Genomic DNA, 26,451 nt, shown 5'->3' with positions numbered 1-26,451 from the left:
TCTTTGGGAATACTGTGCTTAACCTGGTGTGGAGTGTGTTCTCTCCAAATTAACTCACCTGTGAAGTCCTACTTCACCGAAACGTTAGTAGGTAAAATAATCCTAATATAATTGTAAAAATAAATAAATAATATAAAATAAATCCAAGAACAGTTCTTCAGCTTTCTCAAAATGAGTGATTTGGTGTACCAAACAAGCTGATCCTGATACATGGGTGGTCTTTGCCAGTGTTACAGGAAGGACACAGGCAGTTACTGCAGTTAGTGGGAAGGTATGTACTTCTGCTTGAGATACAAGGCAGCAGGCCCTCTACTAGTGTGGACAGCTTTATAGCATTACAGGCAATGTTACCACTCTCATACTTCACCCAAAGCCCAGCCTCACCACGTAAATCCTTGCAAAGGGGATCTGGAACTCCCTTCTTAAATTCTGTGCTGTCAGGCTTCTTTCAGTCCTTGACCCTGAGACACACTTAGTCTTTAGTAGCTTGCCATGCAGTTTTGACCAGGCAGTACCGTTTTATGAATATTGTAAATTTAAATATTGAAGCAGCTCTTTACATAACAAGTCTGTGCTGAAAATGTTGGAGAAGCATAAAAGTTAGTCATGTGGTTAGAGTAATTTTTATAGATGTTGTCAACACACATCAGAATTCCAGAATTAAATTGTTTTCATGTTGATTAGCTGGTTAGTAAAATCACTTCTGAAAGATGACTTTTTTTTTTTTTTTTCAAGCAATAAACCAAATCCCAATCAAATATCCAGCAGTAATGGGAAACCTGCTGCAGTCAATGGAGCAATGGGAGCCTCTTACCAGACACAGGCCTCACTAATAGGTCGGGCTTGTGAAAGTTGCTACAGTAAGTAAATTTTTTGTCTATTTTTTGAATAATTCAGGACTTGGGGCTAATCGTAATATACTCTTAAAAACAAATGTATGTAGTTCTGTTTGCAAGCTATAAAGAGGGGATAATTTTTGATGAATTGTGTGCCAGAAATAACTTTAACTTATTGAATGCACTTCTAACTTAATAAAAGATCAGTGTTAAAATATGCTTTATGATTCTTTCTTTAACAATTTAGGAAGTATGGAATGATAAAGTAGTATAATATTATGGAAGTTATATGTTATTCCTTTACCTTTTGGATTCTAAACCCTAATTTATTTTTTATTTGTCCTTAAATTTTATTTTGTTGTTGTTGTTGTTGTCTTGGCTTAGCTGTTCTTGGGTAGGGTGGGGTTGAATTTGTTTTTGTGTTGTTGTTTTTTTTTTTTTTTTTTTTCCCCCTAGTATTTTGTGCAGATATAATAAAATCCAGAACTGGAACAAACTGAAAAGTCGTACCATAGAAATGTTCTTTACTTATCATTGAGATGGCTCCCCGTGTCTTAAACAGCAATTAAACTGATATTTCTTTTAATACAGAAAGTTCCAGTTATATCTATTGTTTTTCAAATTCTATTTTTTTTTAAAGAATAATTTTCTACTGAAAGGCTAAATTAGTGTTTCCAGCTGAGACTCCACTTGCACAAGGTAAAGGTAGGCATGCATCAAAAGTCAGTAGGAGATGTGCTTGCCCTTTGCTTATAAAGGATCTTGACTTATAAGTACTCACTTTGCATATATTGGGTGGAAAAAAAACACAGATCTTAAGCAGTTCTAATTAGTAGCAAGCTCTCTAACAATCCTGTCTTCCAGGTTAAGTATAGAAATTTGGGGGTGAGGGGGAAGTGAGTTTTTTTGTTTTGTTTTGTTTTTGTTTTGTTTTTTTTTTTAATTCGTTGGAAGAAAATCTTCTGGTGATACAGGAGTCTATGGTTTGAAAGTAAACAGTGAAGTATTCCAAAGTTTTCATTTGGAGTAGACTTTTGAGGTGCTTTAAGTAATGTTCTCCTTTTCTCTATGTCAAATGGATTAAATATTTATTTAGATACTGCTCTTAAGGAATGCCATTTATTACAGCATTTGAATATACAATGCTGAATGTATCATGCCCCAATTTAGCTGTGCTGTTCTTTTCATCCTTAGCTTCACAGTCTCACCAATGGTATTCTTGGGGCCCTCCAAATATGCAGTGTAGATTGTGTGCATCTTGCTGGATTTATTGGAAGAAATATGGTGGCCTGAAAATGCCCACACAGACAGATGAAGATAAAATGTCTTCCAGCCAACCTACAGAGGTAGGATCATCTTCCTAAAACCTTCCTAAAATGAAGCGTGGTGCCTTCTCAATACTGTTGTGATTCAAATATTTAATGGCATGCATTTTATGTATATAAAACTTAACTTACTAATCCTTTTCCTGTTTTAAGTACAGCTGAACAATGTGCAGGTCCTGCCTTGTTGACTTTTGACCAACTCTTAGACAAACATTCACTCCATACATTTTTGGTGGACAAATGTCATCTTGTCAATTAAGTGGTGTGTTATCTATGAAATGTTAATATGCCTATACAGTGTCTATACAGTAGAATGGCATTATATAAGTCCATTCACAGCAGAGCTCTCTGGTCTGTGTTACATCATTTCTTTAATGATGTAACATGTTTTTTTTGTAGAGCATTTGTATGCATTATTTGATTAACTTTGTTAATTTATCCATACTTTACTTTTTTTTCTATAATTAAGCATGAAGGGAAATATCTTTTGTTTATTTTCTTTGTTTTGTGGAAAAATCTGCATGTTCTTTCAACTTGAGATGATAGGATCTAATAATACCAGATTTTTTTTGTTAACTATTTTGCATATCATCTGTCAATAGTAGGGATGAGACAGATTGTGTAATTCAGATTCATGTTATGATTTTTTTTGTTGTTTTGTTTTTGTAGGAATCACATGTTAGAACTCATATGTCCCGGCAGGCCACGCAGGGAACTCCAGTTCGTAACACTGGAAGTCCAAAGTCAGCAGTGAAAACACGCCAAGCCTTCTTTCTTCACACAACGTGTTGGACAAAACTTGCCCGTCAGGTCTGCAAAAATACTCTCCGGCTGCGGCAGGCAGCAAGACGTCCCTTTGTCCCTATTAACTGTGCTGCCATTAAGGCAGAATGTAAGATGTTTTTTTAATTCTTAGTTCTGTGTGCTGTGCTTCCCACCCATTTTTGTCTTTTAATTTTATTTTCTTTTTCAATAAACATTTCTTGTCTATATGCTTTTGCTTTTCATTTTTTCATTTGTCCAGCATATCACCAAGCCAGTGGGTAAAGTCTAGCTGCCTGGAATGGTTTTCAGGCTTTTTTAAAAACAGAACATTTTGGAAAGTGCTGGCAGGATCGGGGGAGGGTCCTGAGGGTGGGAGACATATCAAGTGAATTGACAGAGGGATAGTCGTTACATCATTCACTTACAAAAAACAAAACAAAACAAAAAAAACCCTGTCATTAAAAATCCCATGGAGGACCAATGTTGTGACAAAAGTCATGCTTCCTACTTGGCAGTGTGAAAGAAATTTGCATTTATGTTGTTTGTTTCTTTTGCTAAGCAGGGAGTATAGAACAATATGGGGTTAGTCAAAGAATAAGGAGCATTACTGAGGATGCATAAGAACTTGGTATGTAATGCAGTGATTTATGACATGATCAGATGGGTGATAATAGCTATGATTATTATTTCACCATAATTGCATTTGCTGTCCATTACAGTTTTAAAATTTTAGTTTTAAATGAAATTCCATTATGCTTGTTCTTTTTACAGCCAAAACATAAATAAATGATTAATTCATCAATAGTATGACAAAGGGTTATAAGCTGCAGATAGCAACAGTAAGTCTCTATGTTCAGGTGTTTCAATTCTGTTCCAAAGCCTAACAAAGTCACTGAGTATTCGAGCAGGTTTTGTACCTGTGCTGAGCACGTCGTTTTACTGACCAAACAACTTGGTTATCTTTCAGTCTTCATTAATACAGTTCTCAGAGCAGGCACTTAGTATTCCAGAACAAGCCATGCTGGCACACTGTCAATTGTAGTAGAATTTAAGAGAACTCTTTAGAATCTAAGATGTTGGTTTTATAATCATGTTTACTAGATTAGCGTTAAATGTTTTCCCAGAATACTTAACTGGGATGCCAATGATGTCAGTGTTATTTAAAAGAAATTTTCTCCTTAGAGGCTTAATGTCTACTTTTGAGTATTTTTCCCTTTTAACACCAGCTGTTTCTCACATGCAAACCGTTTACCTACTTCTGCAGACATCCAGACCGTGATGACATTTCTGTTTGTTGCCCTTATTTTTGTTGTCCTATTGGCCATTTTCTATTTTCTTTCAAAGCTGTACAAGTGAAGAGCAACTTTGATATTTAAGGAAATCTTATGTCCTAGAAGGAAAAAAAAAATCCTAGAAGAATTGCTTCCAAGGCTAGACTATACTTATATTTTTAGCCTTTAGTACAAAATAACAATTATTTTCTGAGATGAAAGTGTTGTACCTTTCTATTTATATAGTTGGCATTGAATTCTACTAAATCATGGAAGAAAATTGTTTGAATTAGTTTCACCTGAACCTTGAATCTTTTATCAATATCCCTATTTTTCTTACTTCAGCGAGTACTTTCGCTGTAGTGCATCTTTCTACTCCATTAGAAAGATCAATCTGTTGTTTAAGGAAGAGGAAGAAAATAGAAAACGAAAGTCTTTATCCAACTGTTAATCATCAAAGTAGAAAAGATGTTACATACATTTCTCAACTTTTAAAGCAAAGGAGTGAAAATCCGAGATTTTCAACAGTGGAGTCATTATTGCATCAGACTAGGAATGTCATGACTTCTTCATCTGTTCCATTCACTGAAAAAGTGCCACATCAGATTATCATCAAGAGCAAATAGATTTTTTTTTTCCTGTAGTTTCTTTCATTATTCATTTCAGGTAAAGTAAAATCTGGACCTTGCGGTGTTGTCTTTTTCAATACTGTTGCTTCCTCTTAGACATAACAAATCAAAAAGTCATAGTTGTTGATGCTTTCTAAGCAAAGCATTCAAATTATTTTGTAATAGTGGTAACCACATCATACCTCATTTAATTAACTTTATTCATGTTTCTCTGTGTGTACATGCACACGCACACGCATATATTCTGTTTCAGAAAATCTCTATAGAACCATATGGTAGCCTTACCTGCATACAGCTTGTGTTTCGTCATATCCTTATTCTGGTAAAACCCATTAAGTAGATCAATAAAAATTAGTCTTTCTAGCTTTGTTTGTCTACTTGCATTTGGTGATGTGCTTTTGGTGCACTATGTAGATTTTTGTTATAACTAAATAGACTCTTTATCTGAATGCCTTGAATTCTTTTTTAGTGATAGCTTGATGTATATCATTTAAAAAAGAGATACGTAGCAGTGATAATTTCACTTGTTGAAAACAACTGAGCGGTTACAATACTGAATGAATTTTTGTAGGTTAGAATTTTGAATGGTTAGAATCATGCTTATATGATAACCTGGCCAAAATAGCGGGTTACCCATGATATGATCTGACATGAGATAGTTAAGATGTCCAAGACCCGATTAAAGATTTGGAATTTGTTTTCCACGTTCATGTGCTGAAACTCAAATCTGATTTTATAGGTGCTTTGTAAGAATGACCTCATTCTGTGTGTGTGCAGAACTGGTGCTGGGTAATGTAACTAGATTTCACAACTGTGTTGTGAAATGGCACCATATCAACATTGTTACATACTTGGGAACCCTAAAATCTAAATAAAGAAGGATGGTAGGGCACTCTAACCCAAGCACTATACCACATTTTATGCCTTCTTAGTCTTTAGGCAATTTGTTGAAGTGCCAGGTTGTTGATGAAAGCAATTCCCAGTTCTGAGAAAGGAAGTCTGAACAAGCTAGTCAGAGCTTGCTCCTAAAATAAATCGATTTTTGCATTCTGCCTGAACTTACCTGCTAATACTTCTTTAGTCTTGTAGGGGCATGGAAGCTTTTGGGAACACTAATCTCAGGCCCAACCATATTTTAGGGAGAAAAACTCAAAAAGAAAAAATAATTTCAGAGCATTTATTTGATTCCTGTAATTTCACCCACATCATCACCCTCAGCCCATTATGTCCAGTAGCAGAGAACAAGGCCCGGTTCTGTATTCTTCATTCCTTCAGTTAGCACAGAGGATTAAGTTTTTCTCATTAGTGAACAATGTAGCATGACCCCAGCTCGGATGCCAGCAGGAGGTAATGGAGAAAATGCATTCACGTCTCAGTTTAAACTACGGATGGCCACCAGAAGGTTGATAGCATGGCATCTCCTGCTAGGAGTACAGTCATCCATCACAGGAATCTCAAACTTTGTTCTGCCCAGAGATAATAGACTTGCATTAGTTTGTGACCATAAACTTGTCTGATGGATTTTCAGGAATAATTAGAAATTGGTGAATTTCAGTAAAAGGAAATTCCCTTGCTCTGAATCAGACAAAATATCATTCTTTTCAGCTATTTTACTTCTAGAAAGTTAAACAAAGTAATCCTGTCTGTGGTAGCACTCTTAATTAGAGGAAAGTGAAGTGGGCATTCTTCTCCTGGTGGTGACTGACAAGATCTGTCTCCAGTTTACAGGATTGTTGATGTATGCTTGGCAATGAACCATGCATCTGTGAACATTAAGACCTCAGCAAATAAGGATTTTAAGGTGTCTTTTTTTTCTTCCTCATGTATAGTTTTATCAATAGAACTATATTAATTATAGTAATTTAACTTTGTCTACACTGTCTATACAGATGTGATTGACAAAATCTTTTCAGTGGACGGTATTGCATCTAGAGTTATCTGGAAATGTATATAATGTATATGATCGAAAATTATGCCTTTAAATTTGTAGATTTAATTAACCATTTGGTACATGGTACTGTTTATTATTTGATAATGACAAACAAGAATTGAATAGAATATGCAAAGATCTTAGTGATTTGTCTTTGTAAGCAAACAGTCCATGCTTACTGACAAAACACTGTCCATTCATCTGAAGTAAGTAAGACATTTACAGGTCTTAGGTCAAAGAATTTCTTGTTTTCTTGATTTTGATAGCTGTGGAATTATCTTTTGGCTGTACCTAGAATTAAAATATTTACTATAATCTTTAAATATAATTTGTGCCAGATAGTTTTAGCCAGTAAAATACAATAATGCACTAGATTTTTTCCAAAGTTTCCAAGAAGAATAGAAATCAGAGAATATATTCCATAAATTCATTAGTTAATCTGAGTTTTGACAGCAGTATGTTGGAATGTCAAAGAGAAATAACTCACAAGTGAGAATCTGTAAACTGAAGAGGTCTACAAACCTAGTGAACAAAAATATTAAAACCCCTTTCAGATCTAAAAGAACAAGCCTCATTCACTATCACCATCTTCATAGCATACCGGATTTTGTTGTTCTCTAATATTCACAACAGTTATCCCTTTTGTAGTTTGAGAACTTGGTCTGTTTGGAACCTTAGAGAATCCATTTCACAGTGTGAGTCAAAATGTCATTCCTGTAGTTTTACTAATTGTACCGTGTTCTTTTTAGGGTTGTGGTGTCCTGAATTACATGCAATAGGGATAATTACATTACAATTACCCCTATTACAAGATAGGGATTTCCCTTAATTTTTGAGTATGTCACATGATGTTTTCTGTTTTGCTTGCTCTTCCTCTCATAGTAATTTTTAATATTCTGATTTTAATTATTTTTAGGTGACTGCTTTTGAGTATTATCTAGCTATTTGTAGAAAGCTGTTGACACTGACACCAAGAATTTTCTTCTGCATGGTGATAGGTCAGAACCCATATCTATATCTGTGTATTAGTCATTTTACCCCTTAAGAATCACTTTACATTTATTGCTTGATCCTGCTGGTATCCTTTGTAATCAGCTTTAGTTATGATTATGTTCAGTAATTTATTATCAGGAAACGTAATTCCCTCATCACATCTTTTTCCAATTATTTCAACATTGAACAGTGCAGATCCTTTTGGAATTGCATAGAAAATTGCTTTTAATCAGGGACTAATCCCTGACAAAACCATCTCTCTTACATCATAGCAGCTGAACAGCAACAGTCTTTTGTGATAGATTTTGTCAAAAGCTGTTTGAAATTCCAGGTTGGGCGATGCCAGATCAGCTGCATGTGTATGTGTCATGATTCCTTCAGAGGATCCTGGCAGACCCCTGATAGTTGCAGGTGCTGTTTTTCAAGATGCGTTGGTAGGAAGAGACCTCGGGATGTCTCTAATTCCACCACCTGCACAAATCTTAGGTGCTTAGGGCCTTTTGTCAAGCTCAGCTCTGTATATCTCCAATCATGGAGACTCCACAGCCCCTCTGGGCACCTGCTCCGTATTTGACCAACCTCATGGTACTCAGTTGTTTCCTTACATCTAGCAAGAACTACCATGTCCCAGCTTGGGTCTGCTGCTGCAGGCAGCAATAGCCTGCTGTCCTATTGCCATGTACCTCTGAGAAGGGTCTGGCTCTGTCTTCTCCACGCTCTGCAGCTTGGTAGTTGCATGTGGCAGTCGGTCTCCCCTTCACGCTCCCATCTCAAGGCTGACTGACCCAGTTCTCTGTACATCCTCTACTCAAGCTCCCCACCGCTGTGGTGACTCTCCAGTGGCAGGGTTTGCTCCAGTATCCCTGTATCTCTTAGTAGTGGGGATCCCAGAACTCGACAGAACATCTGGATGTGATTTCACAACAGCCAGGTAGAGGGGAAGGATCAGGTCCCTTGCCCTGCTGGCTGCACCCATGCTAATAATGCCCAGTATGCAATCGTCCTTGTTGCAAGGGCATGTGGCTGAATAATGTGAACACATTAAACGTGTTTTCCTTTTACAGGGTCACTGTTGGCTCTCTTTGTGTTTCCATATTTGAGCTGTATGCCTCTATTAATAGTTCAGCCCTTTTGCCAGTCTACAAAGCTACTTAGTGAAGAATGTTATCGTGTTTGCCCTGTTTTTGTTCTCTTGAATGGAGAGGAGTTTAAGCAATAGCTAAACACCAGCAGTGTACGTGCTCAGCAGTTTCTTTTTGGATGAATTCCACCTGGTCCTGAAAACTTGTTTCGATTCGTTAATCAGTTTGTCTTGAATGTTTCCTATGAACACTTCAATGTGAAATAGTTCCCACACTTTCCTAATATAAGGGGTTTTGAAAGTGAGCTTGTTGAAATTTCCCAGCAGTGAGCATTGTTACATAGAATTAATCCACTTTTTCTGCAGTGCCTTTATCTGTCTGGCGTATTTTCATCACACCTTGATCATCTCCTATTGCTACAGACACTAGCATGCTTCTTGCCTTTGATGTCTGAAAAAAACCACCATTAGATATAATACTCAAATTTTTGACTTTTTTTTTTTTGAAATGCCTTCTAATTTCTCTCTTTTCCTTACTTCACTAATACTAAAATTTTTAATGTTCACATGGAAACCCATATTTGATTTTAGGATATTTGTTGTTGTTGTTTTTCACAACTTTCTGTGTAAATGTTCTGTCTATGGTATTACACATGAGGGTGATACAGAAATCACAAGGATTGTACAAATAGTGCATAAAGATCATAACATTTATTATATTTTTCATGGGAATCCATATTGTGCATTAAAGTCAGCTGTTGTTAAACATTGTTAAACATGTTTGACTGATAGCGGTACTTTGGAATACTGACCAGGGACCTTTGGTGAACATGTTTTGCTTCAAGAAGGGAAATTGTGCTTTTTTTTTTTTTTTTTTTTTTTTTCAGTCTGTATTCTCAGTCAGCTTATTAATATCTCACTGTGATTCAAAGTCTTTTTTTTTTTTTTTACAGTGAAGACATTTAGATGGAAAAATTTCTTGCTGATTACTTCATAGTCAATGCTTTCTTATTCCCAAAGTAACTATAAAATATTCACTGTAGACCCTGTGCTTGTTTTACTAAGGGAGACAGTGGAGACATATCTTTCTACTCTGTCACTTAAAATATTTCAAGAGTTGTGGAGTATTAAAAATACTCCAGACACTAGATTCAGTGCATTTTTTTCACTGAGCACAGCAGCACAGCATATTTTGTTTTATTAAGAAAAAAATAATGAGGTACTTGGAATTTCATGTTAGATTCCTTAATATAGTGAAATAAATGGTCTGCTGGGTGTAAAACACCTGTGAACAACATACTGAAGTACTTATTTCAGTCATTGCTGTGGTTACATGACCTGTGTGTTTTATTTATTTATTTTTTTCAAAGAGTTGGATAGAATCTGCAGAGATTGTAAATTTTGTGTTTTTCCTCAAACATAAATTGTTCTATAGTGTCCATTCATGCGTCTGTGTACTCATTCCCTTGTGTTGGATTGAAACACAGGAACATTTTGGTAAAACACAACATGGATACAAATTGAAATTATAATTACCATAATTTATTTGTAATACCTAGTTCCTGTAAAGCTTGTTAGAAAATGCAGATGTGTGTGTGCAAGTGACACACATACAAAGAAATGTGCAGCTTGTTGTCTGTACATATGAGAAGTAATTCCATGTAAGAGAATGCTAGTTCGACAAAACCAAAATACAAATGTGGTTTTGTATGAAACAGAGTACCTATGTTCTAGGAATACTGTGTGTAGGGATGTTTTATGTGGTTTCAGAAAACAGATGACCCATTCACTCCAATGAGTTTTAAAAAGATAGTTTAGTTCCAGTAATCTGGAAACTGCTTAACCTGGTGTCCTGTGGATTTTTGCCTTAGGTTGATTGATTCTGCTCCTCAAGTGTGAATCTTTTCTTAATAACCCTTCTGCACTGGGGGTTTTAGGAAGTCTGTCTATGTATTCTTGGTGCCTTTAAATGTGTGAGTTCATAGTTTTAGCATCAAATTGAGGTAGTTACTGAGCTGCTTACTTTTTGTTTGCTTTGCAAGAAGCTGCTAACATTGAGACCTTTGAGCTCTGTCATACTTGGTTACAAATGGGCGAATTTATTCACAAGTTCATAGTAAGGTTTTTTTTGTGTGTCTAAGATTTATCATGCCACAATAGAGTGGAACAGTCTGAATCACTGTACCATGGGAGTAATTCATGACAGAACTCAGGCTTCAAATTTAAAGCCCTCACAGTTCTATGTTACACCATTTAGAGCCAGACAAGCTTGTAAAGAACAATAAAGTGAAGAGTTCGGTGTAAATTCCTGCTAATAGCCAGAGCTGCTTTTATTTTACTACGCATGTTTTCATTTGTGTTTCATTTACCTAGCTGACTTTTTGCAAAATGACTTTGTAGGCAAAAAATATAATGACATTTGTGTTAGAACTTATATTAACTTTAAAAATAATTGAAAGAAAAAATCATAACATCACTTGCATAAATGAATATGTAGCCTGCTTTTAAATATCTACATAAATGAATATGTAGCCTGCTTTTAAATATCTATCGTTATTAGCATTGATGAAAAAAGAAGAATATGTGCTAAAAGGGGAAAAAAAATCAGCCAAGAAATTTGTGTTAAAAACTTGAAACTGGCTGGCATGTCCTAATCACATTTGTAATGGTAAAATGTTTAAACTGAGTTTTATTCTTTGAAATTCTCAGATGCCGATCGACATTGTGAAATTGCTGGAAATCCTCTGAAGATCAAAAGCACCAGAAAGCCACTATCATGTATCATTGGGTATTTAGGTGGGTATCTGCTTCCAGAGAAAAATGAGTCAAATGATCATTCAGTGTTTACTGATAGAAAATTTCTATGTGTAAAATGAGAGATTAAACAAGAAAACTGTAAAGTGAATAAATATTCTGTTCTGCTACTCTATTCAGCTGCAAAACTGCATGACTGAACTTGGAGAATCTGGGCAAAAGGCTTTCTGATACTGGTTTAAAATGGCAGAGTGAAACCTGATGTAACTCACAATGTGAAAAATATTACTTAAAACAAACAAACAAACTCTAAAATGGGAGATACACAGTATGCTCAATGCTGCTTTGCATCTATGCCTCTTGAATCCATATGTAAAACTCCCATGTACTGAAGGAGCAGACTTCAGCTACACAGACACTTAATTTGATGACACTCTTAATTGGATAAAATAATAATAATAATAAATAAAAAAAAAAAAGTAAAGAAAAAAGTAAAGAAATCTGTGCTGAGATTATAGCCAAGAGGACAAGGTGCTCACATAACATAATGGGGAGAGGAGAAATTCTAGTAATTTTAATTTGCTATTAAAAATGAAAATAGTTCTCTTTGTAAGGAGCTGCTACTGACTGTTAAATATTTACAACTAAGAGATGAAATACCCTAGAGGATTTTTATTCATCCTGAAATAAATATAGAAATCAATCTATTGATCAGAATATGTGAGTAAGTCTGCAATATAGTAACACCATTCTACAGTAGTAAAGATAAGGATAGAACTAGATGGTTTTCCTCAAAATTTTAACCAACAGGAGTTTGTTTGTACTACAACAAAGTAATCAATAACAGTTGCTTCACTTACTGAAATAAAAATCAGCTATTAATGTAGCTTTGACAGTTATTCCAGATCATGAAGTTTAACAAAATCCAAACTTCAAAAAAATGGATAATGAAGAATTAACGGCCCCTGTCACTGAATTTTGATTCTCCTACCCTGCAGTTAAAGAAAAAAGCCACTGCTAACTTCCTACATGCACCCTGGTTGTGTTAGGTATGCTGTCATGGGAAGGAATGAGAGGTTTGCTCTGAATGACTGGGAAGAACTGTGGTTGTGGTAGGGGATGATGGTTCATCTAGTTGACCCCTTTTGGGTAGCCAAACGAAGAAAGGACACCATCAGTGTATGAGAAGATGCTGTATGTTTTTAGTGTCATGTTGTCTAGTCTGAGAGAGATCATATTAGTACCTCTGAAAGCGCGCTTCTGTAGATTTAGTGGGAATAAATGAATTAACAATGTCAGATATCATTGTGTGTACTTAGGTGAAGGTTTCATGAACAAGATTAATGCTGATATACAACCGGTCTTGTCATAATAATAATCATAATATTAAGTATCATGTAATAATACACAGCCCACAAACATGCTGGAATACAGTTAACAGCATCTCGCAGGTTCAACTCTTATTGAGCCCTACTGGTAAGGCAGAAAGGATATATCAATGCCCTGCACATTGTGGGTCATTGCTTCCCTTTATCTCTGTTCTGCTTCTTGGCTGCCGGTTCCACAGGTGAGATAGGTTAAGCATTAAAAGTAAGCCCTGTCCTCGGGAGAGGTAGGGTTAATCCCCTGTAATCTGTTCAGACTTCACTGTGCTTACTAAACAAACCCCCTAATGTGAGCCTCTGGCTAATTAAATGTCCTATATTGCCTCTTGGTTATGAGGAAACCAGCCTAGCATTTCCAGCTGGGATGCATACTGAGGAGAAGAGATGAGAGAGATCCAACTGCTTAAGCACCTCTGGAATTCAGGCTGCTTATTTAAGTGTCTCAGCAGGAGACTTCAACTTTTCTTTGTTTGCTTTGGAGATATATATACACAAATTATATATTATATATAGATATACATAAAAAATTGTATATATAATATTATATATATATGTTATATATATAAATATAAATATATATCTATATATATTTACCTTAGTGGTGTTAGTGGAAATGGGAGATGTTTTTACAGTTTTTATTGCTATTACTTGAGGCTGCAAGTTGGTCTCATAAAAATGCCTAATATGTTGTTCAGGTATTGTTTCTTCCATTTTATTTTTATTTTAATTTCAGAAGTGATCATAGAATCTGAATCTGGCCAACTGGTTATTTGTTGTGTGCCTAAAGGGATAATTTGGATTATTTGGATGATATATTTAGTTCTCTAAGTCAGGAGAAGCCGCAAGTGGCTAGGAGATTTACAGTGGGAAAAAAAAAAAAAAAGTATACTAGGCTGTAGAACAAAGGTGGTAGCAGTAGGACTAAAGGATTCCTAATTACTATTGCAGTAATTCAAGACAATATAAAAATTCAGTCAAAAACCCTGAAATGCCTCACTACTTCAGGCATGATGAAGCAGTTAGTTAGAAAGTGCTGTTCTACAAAATGTGCAAATATTTGAAGCAAGTCTATAGGTAGAGGTTGAGAGTGCATGGTGTAAAGACCCTAAAGTAAAACTTTGTTGAGAAGTGGTCCTGGCAGTTTAATTAAGTTCCTTTCTAGAACTTAAAGGGAGAACTTGGTCCTGCTACCTTCCTCTGCTGCAAAAAGAGAAGGGATTGCTATTGTAGTAAACTGAGGATTAGTGACCTCCTTCCTCCTGTTAGCATAGCCTGGAAATACAGAATTTTATCCCGTATATGCTGTAGAGAGAAGGAGTTTGTGTTCTAGTCTGTTGATACAGCTGCTGGAATTATTGTGGTTGCTACTGGAGCTCTTTGGCAAATAAGATAATATTCTAGTAGTAGTAGCCCAAAATGTTAATAATTTCCTTCTGAAAATTGAAATATGTTGCCAAATGAGCATTTTAGAATACAAATCCCATATAAGGAGATATATATATATATAATATATATATTCAATAAGAGCACAAATCTTTCTACTTTCTAAGGTGAAACTTCAAACTGAAAGAGGGTTCATAATATGAAGCACACTTCTATTCCCATTTTAGTAAAAAAGCAAAATAGACTCCTGTTCTCTACACTATGAAAAATGGGTGATGATGCTGTAAAATCAGCCTTACAGGACTGCCTTTAGGCAATTACCAGTGTGTTAGTTTTATGTTATTCTAACAACTACTAATGTGTTATCCTGCTTGACTCTTTTTAATCAGAATCTCTTGAAGCATCTTGGATAAGACTATTCATGATTTAGGAGTAGGATTGCATACTGTGACCAAACCACTTGTTAACTAGTTAGGCATAGTCTTTCCTAATTTGAAGATTGTTGGCGCTGTGCCTTTCTGGCATTCTGTTCCCACTGCATGTTCTGGCAAACTCACTGTGGCCATCATCACTCCTTTCTACCTATTTGGATATGGATGAAACTGTTTGGCTCTCCCACCTTCCTTTTAATGCCTTTTAAAGGTTATTGCAACTGCCTAAGTGTTGTCGCTGTGCATCGGCAAGCTCCTGGTGTAGGTGGGTGGTTTGAGTTCCTGTAGACTGGTTGTGAAGGCTTGCTGGGAGAATGGGCGTGTGGTGCCAGGCAGGTGTGTGCTCCGATAATGAGCTTTCTTAACACTTGTGGAAGAAGAAAAATCAGCTCTCGGAGTGGACTTTGACTCCTGTACAATCATATCTGTTTCTCCTGGGTGATAACTGAGCAGCAGAGGGTGGGGGGGCCTTCCCCTTCAACACTGAGCCTCCTTTTATGTGTTGCATATACCTACCTCCTGCACTTTATTTTATACACAGAAAAACAGAAAGAATCACTCTGAAGAGTACAAGCCTGGGCTACAAAAGTATTTTATTTTATTTTATTTTATTTTTCTTACTCCCCGCAGACAGCTAGCTTCTGGTTTGAAGGCCAGCCCCTCTGCCCACAGGGCTTCACTCTGCAACCAGCAGGGGACTCGCGCGGCAGGCCTCAGCCCGGCCACAAGATGGACAATGTTGTCTGTCTACTGCTGCTTCTCTGCATCTTTTGACAACTTTATCTGGCAGATTACTGGGAAATTCTCATACAGCTGTATCAGCTTTTGGCAATTGCAGCAGCTACCTGCTCTAAGGTGCACTGGGCAGATGAATTTCAGTGCCTCTTACCTTTCTTCCATCAATGAAATAGTCCTACTGCGTGAACTCTTAGATCCTCTGGGACATGTGAAACCCTAATAATGGGTATTAGAGTCTGGCAGTACTTGGGAAATCCAGTGCAATCTTGACATTTTTGGTTGTTTCTGCTGCGATTAGTGGGGTAGTTTCAGCTCCAGTCTTCTGCTGTAGCTCATTCCCTGACTCTTGAATATAGCAACTTATATGTGGGAGGATCCCTTAAAGTTTGCTCTTGTGAGAGAAAACATTGAATAACTTGAGGTTTTCTAGTGGTTTCACTGTTGTAAAATGTTTTTATTTGCTTGATTAAAAATCTGTAGGTGTGTAGCTCCAATACAAAACTCAAAAGGGAAGGAAAATGCAAACACTGAACTGTTTCAGTTTGATCTGTATTATCTCTTCACCTGTGAAAACCTTACACATCTACACCATTGTAGTAAACTCAGGCAATCTAAAACTAAATAGATTTTTTTTCTTATTTGGAAGGACAAGTATGAAAACTTGTGTTCAAATTGTTATTCAAGGTCCCATAAACACATTTGTGCTGAAGAAACTTCCATTTCACTAGAAATTTAAGTGTAAATTTTGTAAGCTGAGTGGACTGAAAGTTTTTTGTTTGTTTGTTTGTTTTTTATAAATCACGTATTTCTTTCTCTTTTGTCTTAAACAGAAATTCATCCTGCAGTAAAACCCAATGTAATCAGATCAACATCAAGCCTTCAAAGTCCAAGTGCAAAACGACTGCTTGCACCCTCCAATCACTCTTCACTAAGTATTTTGGGAAAGAGAAACTACAGCCATCATAATGGTCTTGATGGTATGTGTAAAAATATAAAATCAATAAGTTTATGAATTGCAAAACTTTCTGTGGGCCTAAAATAAAGTTTTGTGACTTTTCTGTGGGAATATGGTTTTAAGAAATGACGTAAAATAAGGGGGTACATTCTGACAAATGTAAGATATAGATAGCATATTTATAGCATTGATTCTCAATGCAAAGAATGATAACGCGTATTCACTGAACATGGGTATCAATTAATACCATTAATGCCATCTCTTACAAAAACTATATGTACCATTTTCCTACTAATCTTTCTACTCTATAGGAGAGATCAAGAAAGGGATAAAACAAATTTGGTGAAAAGGGAAGGATGCAATGAATGCTTTATTTTGACTTACTGCATTTTTATTTGAAGAAATATTTTGCAGAGATACGCACTGCCTTTCCTGAACTCTTTTTGTGAGTTGTAACTTTTGTAAGCAGTTACCTTATTTGTAGTGCAATTCATTGTGGTGGTTGGGACTAGAAATCTGAAAGAAGCTAGACTCTGAAATAGGCTGTTCCGGACATGACTGGCACAAAAGACATGCTGTTTTCATGCTTCACAGGGCAAGGTAGAAATGAGAGGGACTCATTTTAGACAAGATAATAGAAATAGTATTCCAGATACTGGAAGGAAAACTCTATCCATTATCTTCCCATAACTATCATATTTTTCTGTCACTGTCAATGTTATTTGTATCTTGCAGTGCAAATACCTACTGTACACTTAACAATACCTAGAAATAACTGTATATTTTGACAAAAAGTGGTTATTTAATATATACAGTAAGAGGATCTCTTGGACCTTTGCTCATTGTGCAAACAGCCTTTACACAGTAGGCAAATAACATGCATGGCAACACAAGCTATTCAGTGGACCATGATGATAACCATGTGACTTAGATAAAAAAGATGATGCATAGGCATATAGGCATAGGTATAAAAGCAGAGCATTTCACACAACAGAATTTTTGCTGTGGACTTTCATTCTTAAGTTCTGTAATGTCAATCTGGTACTTATTGCATGTAATTATGAAAAAAAGCTGCTTTTTTCCCCTTCTGGGAATGCTACTCATTAGACTGGATTCTTTACATGATCTTTGTGAGGAGAATGACTTTGACCTGGTAAAGAAGATGATGTTACATTTCTACTGCAAAGAAAGTTGTAGCAATGAGTTCAAGGTAAACGTTACTATGGTGGTTTCCCCACAAGGAGATGACCTTGGAAGTTCTTAACATTTTTCTTCAATTTAATATCAATGTTCTCTTCAACATAAAGCATTTATAAAACCAATCATTAGCCACATTGATTAGTTTGTATCAAACAGATAAGTGTTAATGCAATTTTCACAAAGTGGCATCTAATTTGAAAAAATACCATTGAGAACTGTAAATTATTGCTTTAGGAGATAATTATTTCTGCTTATCTATTTTCTATGCAAATGTGAAGAAAGCTTATATCCTAGAGCGTGGAAATCTGCAAGGTGTATCTTGCTCATGTAAAAATGGTTATTTGGGTTCTTGTCCCACTCTTTAATTAAAAACATGCAAAGTATAGTCCAAGCAAACTGTAAAATAACTCCTGAAATATTAGGTGTGATATAAGAATGATAATGGAAATGCAAAAGAATAATTTCTGAATTAGATCAGGTATTCTAAAGTTAAAAGCATAAAAGTAATTCCCTAAACAATGCTGCATAAAACAGTAAACTGAGTACCTATAATGATCCTTTTTTTGTTTGTTTTGTTTTTGTTTTCTTTTTGTTTTCTTTTTGGTGTGTGTGGTTCTAGATTTTCTGCTACTTTTTAGCATGTGCAGGGAGCTCAATGGTATGTGGAAATAGTTTAGTCACTATCAGTGTGTACTACTGAATGCTGTTTTTATAACATCCGAAAGTTACCATTAGCTTTCTCAGTTCTTCAGCCTCACGGTGAAGGAACTGCAGCAGGCAAAGGGCAAATACTTGTGTGGACCTGGGAGGCACAGCCTCACTGAATGATGTTTCCTTGCTGCTCAGATGGCTTGGTATGGGATTGATCTTCTTAAAGAGTAGTTTTATTAGATTCCTCAGTTGAACAGAAGCCAAAGAGAAGTTTAAGAAATATAAAACTAGTTACTGGCCAAAGCTTATGCTTTTGATAAGTTATCGTCAAGTTTTGTTAACATTTGTCTCAGCATAAACCAATTGCACTATCGCCTTCTGCCATGTATCAGCTTTAACCAACTTTTTTATTTACCATCAGTGCTGACTTGAATCGTCTCGATCTCCATTTTTTAGTAGTAGTTGTGGTCCTCTTGTTTTTTTTTCATTTCTTAATCCCTTATTCCCCAGGAAACAAAATGCACAGGAAAGCTGATCAAACTAGCAGTAAAAATACTCAACAACACCTTCTGTTCCTTTTGACTGAAAAATGTCTGTCTTTCATAGTTGCCATTTAACCCCTTTTCTGCTTATTGCTAAATTAAAAACCAAGCCAAATAAATAGAGAAACATTTTGGGGTCTGTAATTTATTCAGCTTCTATTCAGCACAGAGCAACAACTGAGTGACCAGAGCAATTTGAGAAATAGCGGTTTCTGCGTAATTGTACTGATATGTGTATTATTTGTGCAATGAAAGGTTTTGCCAGCCCCCAGAGTTTTCATGTTACTATAAATATACTAAAAAGCTGTTTTGATTCCAAAAGACTATTGATTGTTGCTGGTTTTATTGCACTGTATAAATTAACAGTATCCAGAAAGCCTACTATGGAGATGATATATTCTGTCTTCCAATTCATGCTTTGATGAAATGAGCAAACAGAAATGAGCACAGTGAGCTTACATTAAGTCTTATCTTGAGCTATTTTCATAATCTTAATGTTATTGACATAGAAATGTCTGCATGTTCAGGTTTGCTTTTTTAAACAGTATTAGAAGTTTGTTTTAAGCCATAGAAATATGTTTGTTTAAGATATATGATAATTTACAGTATTCAAGTAAATGTTACTTAAGCTTGTGTAAATATGCATATATATTGACATATTTGAAGTCAGTCTTATTGCTTAGGTGAGTTGAGTGTTGAAGGATCTGTTTAAGTGAGTGGGGTAAGATTATGAGAAAAACCATTAGTATTTGGTTTAATGCTTTTAAGAATAATATGCCTAAATGAGAACATAATTACCGTTTTGTAGGGTAGTCTTTTGTTGGCTTAAATCAAGAGTTTGGCCAATGTAGCACAAGATTCCCTTTCATGTCCCATGTATGTGCCTCCACCAAAAGTCTGGTGCAACTGATAGGGATAAGGGAGTCTGTAATTTCTGACTACTATTGCTTGATCTTTATTGAGAATGCTGAGGGAGATCATTTAGCTCTTTTCAGAAATAGTGGGGCTTGTCCAATGTAACTTGCTGTTAAAAGACCTGATTATCAGTCTGAGAGACATAGTTGTAGTTCTACATATGATTCATATATAATGCATAGACCTGAACAAAATTGCACTGCTTAAGCACTGCGTACTGCAGCTGTTATTCTGGGCTGTTGGTGTCTGCAAAAGAAAGATCTTGATCTGAGGCTATTTTTCCCTCTTCACAGTTAAAGATCTTGTACCTGTTTGTGTACTTTCTTGTAGGAGGAAGTTTTTCTGGATGTCTTTAAAAAAAAAGTGTTGTTTCCTTTATTTTTGAAAAACAGGAAGCGTTGCATTCTGTAGGATGGAATGAAAAATGTTGGAAACTTCTCTCTGTTCTGGAAAAAAATCACAGTATTTTGGGGAGGTTTCACATATGCATGTTGGTGCTTTTAACTATGCTGAGATAAGAAAGAATATCCATTGCTGCTGAAAATAAAATCAACACCAAGTATTTGAATGGTTTTCAGTAGTGAAGACAATCTCTTTCAAATGGGAAAAAAATGTCTTCAGAAAATCACGATGTTGCATAATGTTGCGTGTATCCTATTTTATGACTTGAGTTGATGATGAGAAGATTTAGGTGTGACTATAAAGCGCTTTGTAGATATTTTGAATCAGATCTTTAAATTATAGTGTCTGAAATTATTCCAAGCAATTACTTTCACCCACGAGCTGCTTAACAGTGAGCAACAGTTACATACAAGTAGTCAAGTTTTACGTCAGGCTGTTGTTTTGGAAGGGTGAGTAATGATAATTTTCTACTTAATATTTGGAAAGGTAAAGGTATTCTACATGAGTGTAATCTCTGTCAACTAGCAGGCATTTCCTAACTTTTATATGCATCAACACCAAAATGTCTACAGGATATCCAAGATGATAACATCACTAACAAAGTACAGAGATTATTCTGTGCTTGATGATACTGTTTTATTGATTTGTGGGAAGAAGCAGGAGAACTGGTTGTTCATAGCTGAGGAGTTTTTAATCAACAATCCCAATCCCCATTCTCTCTTCCCTTTTCCGGACCTTTAATACTGTATTTCAGGCTGAGATGACTTAATGCCTTCGAGAGGATTCTTTTAACAGTCATACTTCAGTTTCTTAGGGAATTGATTATTGAAGTCATCAGCTGTATCTAAGAATTAAATGGCAATTTGGGGGTATATTTTTGTAGCAACCTGCACAACTCCAGCACAGCAAGATGAGAAAGTTACATGAGCAATTGGCAAAGCGAGAAAGACCTCAAAAAGTGTACCTTCTCCCCTAGGTGCTATTTTGGTCAATCTCTCTCTTCCTCTGCTTATGACTAATTAGTATTGGCTATTGAGGAGATGAGCAAGGAAGAAGGGCTTATATTTCACCCCTGTTTTTCCACTGGGAATTTCTCTCCTTTGTCAGTCACAAGAAAATATATGCACCTTAACTGACAATCGGAGAGACTGGAGTCTTTCCTGCCCCAAATTTTCTTGAAACAGAAAAAAACGAAACACATTTCATTGTAATTCATTTCACATAACCCTGTGCAAAATTGTTAGAAGAAAGCAGTTTTCACTGTTGGATTGAATTTCTCAGAAGAGGAAGATGTCTTTTCTCTAAAATGCCTGATCTTTGTTATCACAACATTATTTTTTGGCAAAGATGGAGATATTCCACTGAGATGTCAGGCTAGCAGCATGGAATGCATACCAAAAAATATCTGGCACTTAATTTTATAAATAAAACCATAAAATATCTCTCATATATGTTTCATATTAATAAACTATATGCCTACGTAAATTTTTATAAGCCTCATTTTACATACCAGTAACTTTCCAACTGAAAGAGAAGAAAAGAGATGTGATAATCTGCTATGTGAATCTACTTTTGCCATTTCTTCTATGCTGAAACACAAAGTATAATTAATATTGTATCTCATTTTTCTCAAAAGTGAGAAACAAATGCTATTTATTGTTCTACTGCCAGCTTTTTCTCTGAAATTTTCTTTGGACACATGCATTCTAGTTTTGATCTTTGGTATAACTAGCAAAAGTTTTGAAATGTTTGGCTACAGATCTTTTACTGAAATATGTGCACTGATCCTGATGGAAATGTCAGCATGGAAAGCAGATCTCTCTGGAGATATTGATGATGCTGTTATGTTACTATGAAAGCAGAGGACTTTGAAAAGGGTGTTTATAACTCATGGTTATTTCCTGACTTATACAACTGAGAGCTTTTATATATGTGACAATGTGAAATGCTTTATGGTAAGAGACTTGTTGTGCATAGTTCTATACAGTCATTAATGCCATCTCTGATCCTCAAGAAATTGACCTAAAACCCTTTTTACCTTTTGATTGTTGCAACTTGGACAACACTAGCCAATTTCTGTCTATTTTCAGTATCCAGTTGGAAGGAATCATTTTAAATGTTTAGTAGAAAAAGAAAATGCTCTAGCACTTGCATTTCTGAATTAGTGTATTCTTTTTGCAGATGTACAAATTGTGATATTGGAGATGATGAACTAATGACAACTTCCAGTGTCCAGATTATGTACCTGGAAAATTACAGAGTCTGTAATTACTCCAGGGTGTCACTGATGAAATTGTCAATCATTTGTAGAACTAAGATACACCATCCAATGTTTGTGTGTCAAAAGCCTTTTTGTTGCTTTGTTATTTAAATTTTAGAATGATAAAACAGTATTTTCCCTTCAGTTCATTTATAATGAGTTGATGATTTCCCCCTCTCCACTTCTGTCTTCATGCATCCAACCTCAGTGATACAAATGACACTGTGACTTCAGGTGAAAAATAATCAACAAGGAGGAAACTCATTGAATGTGTCATTTTTGTCAGAGAAATAGAAGAGAAATACCTTTCCAGAATTTATTAAAATGAGAAAATCGTGTTATCTTGGAATGATAAATGTACAGTCATCATTTGCCTATATTGAATTCACATTACAATTATCTCCAAAGTAGTGGAGAGCTTTTTATTATAAATAAAAGAACAGGCTTCTGCTGTGTGTCCAAAGGCTGCTAAGTCTGTAGAGTATTCTTTCAGTAGGTAAATGTAAGCAGCATGAACTCTTTGTGATGAAATTGGTCACGGAATGACTTGGAAGGGGCAAAACCATTTATGCAAACCCATGTTTCCCTGAATTCCATCTGAGAAAGAACTCATCCTGAGCGTTAACAGAGCATATCACTGTGTTATGGTTTTGTTTGTTTGTTTTAAATATAGATGGTTGAGTGCTTTTCTTTTGCCTAAGTGAAAACACAATTTCTATTTAATCATAGTTCTCAGGCTTATTGTATCTTCTGAAATATGAGTTATTTCCAAAGGTGTTAAGTATACCATAAATCAAATAGGTTTTTTGTTTTTTTTTTTTTTTTATTTCCTTTATTTCAAAAATGTATCTTTGGATTTGTAAGGCTTCTTTGTGTACATTTGGTTCTGAAAACCTTAAATTTAGAATTGCATTCATACTTTGATACCCCACTTTGAGCATGCTGTACATCGCTTCCATTTTGTTGTACTAAGGAATTCCTGAAAATGGCAGTTCAATAGAAAGAGCAAGCAAGAGGGATTGCACAAAGAGGAAAAGGGAATTTCATGGTGAACTGCCCTCTATTTCTGCTGCTGAATCAGGGCTCTGTTTTTTTGTTTGTTTGTTTGTTTGTTTGTTGTTTTGTTTTGTTTTTACATACAGGTAATATGTAGGCATGAAATTACAGTAATATTGGCTTTTATAACTGGCAGAATAAATCAGCTCTTAAAACAGTAAACAATAAGAACAACACTATAATCAAGTTAGCATATAAAACAGTGCAGTTAACCAGAGCCTAATTCCTGGAATGCCTGCTTTTCACTGGTATTATTTTAAAGAATTAAAGTTTCAGAAAGACAATCCTGTCAGCTGGATAACAGGGTTAGCAGCATATTACCTCATGAATTACATGTTCTGGATTTGAGATCTGGAGTTCATACTTAGAGTGATTCTGTGTATGATTACTGTCAAGTGGGTTGATTATTTTTCGTAAGCTGTGATTGCAGAGTAGTACTTCTATTTTATTGCATAATGTAATATGGAAAGCACATTCAAAAAATGATTAGGCAGTATAACTGGAAGTTTCCTGTGTAGGGGGAAGATGCTTTGAGATATGTTTTTATGTTTCTGTACTTTCTTGCTTTTTCTTGTCTGCATATTGTTTCTCTGAGTTGTGGTGAATGGAGTTAAATCCAGTTGGAGGCCAGTCACAAGTGGTGTCCCCCAGGGCTCATTGCTGGGCCCAGTTCTCTTCAGTATCTTTATCAACGAGGGGATCAAATGCACCCTCAGTAAGTTTGCAGACAACACCAAGTTAGGTGTGAGTGTTGGACTCCTTGAGGGCAGGAGGGCGCTGCGGAAGGCCAGAGGGCTCTGGATGGGCCGAGGCCAACTGCAGGAGGTTCAACAAGGCCAAGTGCCAGGTCCTGCAGTTGGGGCACAACAACCCAAGCAATGCTACAGTCTTGGAGCAGAGTGCCTTGAAAGCTGCCTGGTGGAAAGGGACCTGAAGGTATTGGTCGATAGCCAGGTGAACGTGAGCCAGAAGCATGCTCAGGCAGGCAAGAAGGCCAACAGCATCCTGGCCTGTATCAGAAATTGTGTGGCCAGCAGGACCAGGGAGGTGATTGTCCCCCTGTATTCAGCTCAGGTGAGGCTGCACCTTGAGTGCTGTGTTTAGTTTTTGGCCCCTCACTACGAGAAGGGCATCGAGGTGCTAGAGCATGCCTGAAGAATGGCAATGAAGCTTGTGAGGGGCCTAGAGAACAACAAGTCTTATGAAGACCAGGTGAGGGAACTGGGGTTGTTTAGCCTGAAGAAAAGGAGGCTCAGGGGAGACCTTATTGCTCTCTATGACTACCTGAAAGGACATTGTAGCAGGGTGAGGGTCAGTTTCTTCTCCCAAGCAACAGCCAAAAATTTCTGCCAGATCAGGGTGTGATTTATTTTGTGGAAGAAATTGGTGTCTCCTTGGTTCCAAAATCTTACTATTCAGATTTAAGTGTATGCAAGAGTTTAAATTGTGCAACAACAATACTTGAGTCTTTGCTAGATCTAGAAATTTTTGACCATCTACTACCTAAATAGTTATTTCCCTAGCTTTTCATTTATATGTATACTCAATTCTTTCTGAAAGATGTTTGGTAATTTTGATTATATTTTAGTATCTACAGCAATTAAACCTAAGAAATATATCTGGAAAAAAATGAGAATGTTTGTATTGTATGATAAAACAGAGAGATTACTCTGCAAATATAACAGATCTTTCTTCACTTCTTTGCTTGGTTTTATTAATAGGTTATCAAAATGCTAATATCCTGGAGTTAATAGCTATTGGCATTATATTAACAGAATCTGTAATATTCTTCAAAAATATGATGTTTAACAACCTCTGGGTACATTCTGCTGTTATGTGTTACAGTCCTCATCTTCCTCAAAAGAGGTATTATCTTGGGACATTAGTAATACAACCATGATAATCATAGATTTTGCATATAAATCTATGTGAAAAGCATAGTAACTCTGAGTAAGAGTGGACATATCTTACTACTGATACGTCTGAATATAAAAATGGGAGTTTTGTTTGTACATTTTGGTCTTTTTGTGGATGAGTGGAAGTGCTCTGCAATATATCTTTGTATTTCAAGACTGAAGAAACCACATTCTTTTTGTTTAATATGATGTTCAAGTCCTCAGGAAATCTAGTTGTGCTCTTGGTGATAGTCGTGTGTGTTTTTTTGTTGTTCTTTTTCTGGGAAGTTGGGCTTGTAACAGAAATGAGTCCTTTTTTTTTTTTTCAAGAGTTGCTCAGATGGTTATACTTCCCCACTTGCAGAATTGAGACTCTGCTTATTCAGTTCTTGCAGAATTGAGGACATTTTACCCAGAACTGCAGCTAGTGTTGTGTGAACTCTATGTACTATAGACAATGATGAAATTGTACCCAAATTTTTGAGCAGGTCAATGAGACTGATAGTAACATTATTTTGCATCTTACAGATCATCAGCATTTTTTTTATTTTTTTTAGTTATCAGGTTAGAAGGATGTTTAGTTACTAAAGTTATCCTGCTTCAATAAAGAACAGAGCTGTAGTATGACTGCCATAGTGTTATAATGCCAGAGAGGATGTCTTCTGCCCTTGGGGGAAAAAAACAAACAACAAAAGCAAATGTACTTTAAGTTAAATAGGGGGGGATGAAGTCTGCATTAGCTATTGGCCTGGTCATGATTTCTCAGCAAATAAATATAACTGTGTATTCAACTGACTAACTTGTAATCTCTCATGTAGGAGAGAGTAATTAAGATTTCTGAATGTTATAATTCTCAATCTAGTTTGTTGATTAAAACAACAATCCATGAAAATTCTTAGAAAAAGTTCTGCATAGTTTCATAGAGCTGTTTCAAATGTGAATAGTTACGAAATTATGTTGATGCTCTGTATTTTTTTCTGTATTTTTTTCTGCAGATCTTATCATCCATGTTAAATGTTATCCAATTAACATCCAATTTAACATCCATCCAATG

General features: G+C 35.9%; 1 protein-coding gene across 4 annotated transcripts in view; it reads left to right on the top strand.

The window, feature by feature from the left end:
- MTA3 (metastasis associated 1 family member 3) overlaps positions 1-26,451 on the top strand; it is a 137,042-nt gene that overhangs the window by 83,417 nt on the left and 27,174 nt on the right. For all 4 annotated transcript variants that reach the window (XM_082757095.1, XM_082757092.1, XM_082757093.1 and 1 more), the window contains exons 12-16: positions 736-860; positions 2,031-2,182; positions 2,831-3,053; positions 11,540-11,626; positions 16,352-16,498. In XM_082757095.1, the coding sequence (XP_082613221.1) occupies positions 736-860; positions 2,031-2,182; positions 2,831-3,053; positions 11,540-11,626; positions 16,352-16,498 (734 nt within the window). The remainder of the gene's footprint in view (positions 1-735; positions 861-2,030; positions 2,183-2,830; positions 3,054-11,539; positions 11,627-16,351; positions 16,499-26,451) is intronic.

Source organism: Aythya marila, assembly GCF_965140915.1.
Source record: "Aythya marila genome assembly, chromosome: 3".
NCBI classification, from domain to species: Eukaryota; Metazoa; Chordata; class Aves; order Anseriformes; family Anatidae; genus Aythya; species Aythya marila.
Note: the sequence above shows the minus strand (reverse complement) of the source record. Positions and strands in the feature narration are given on the sequence as shown.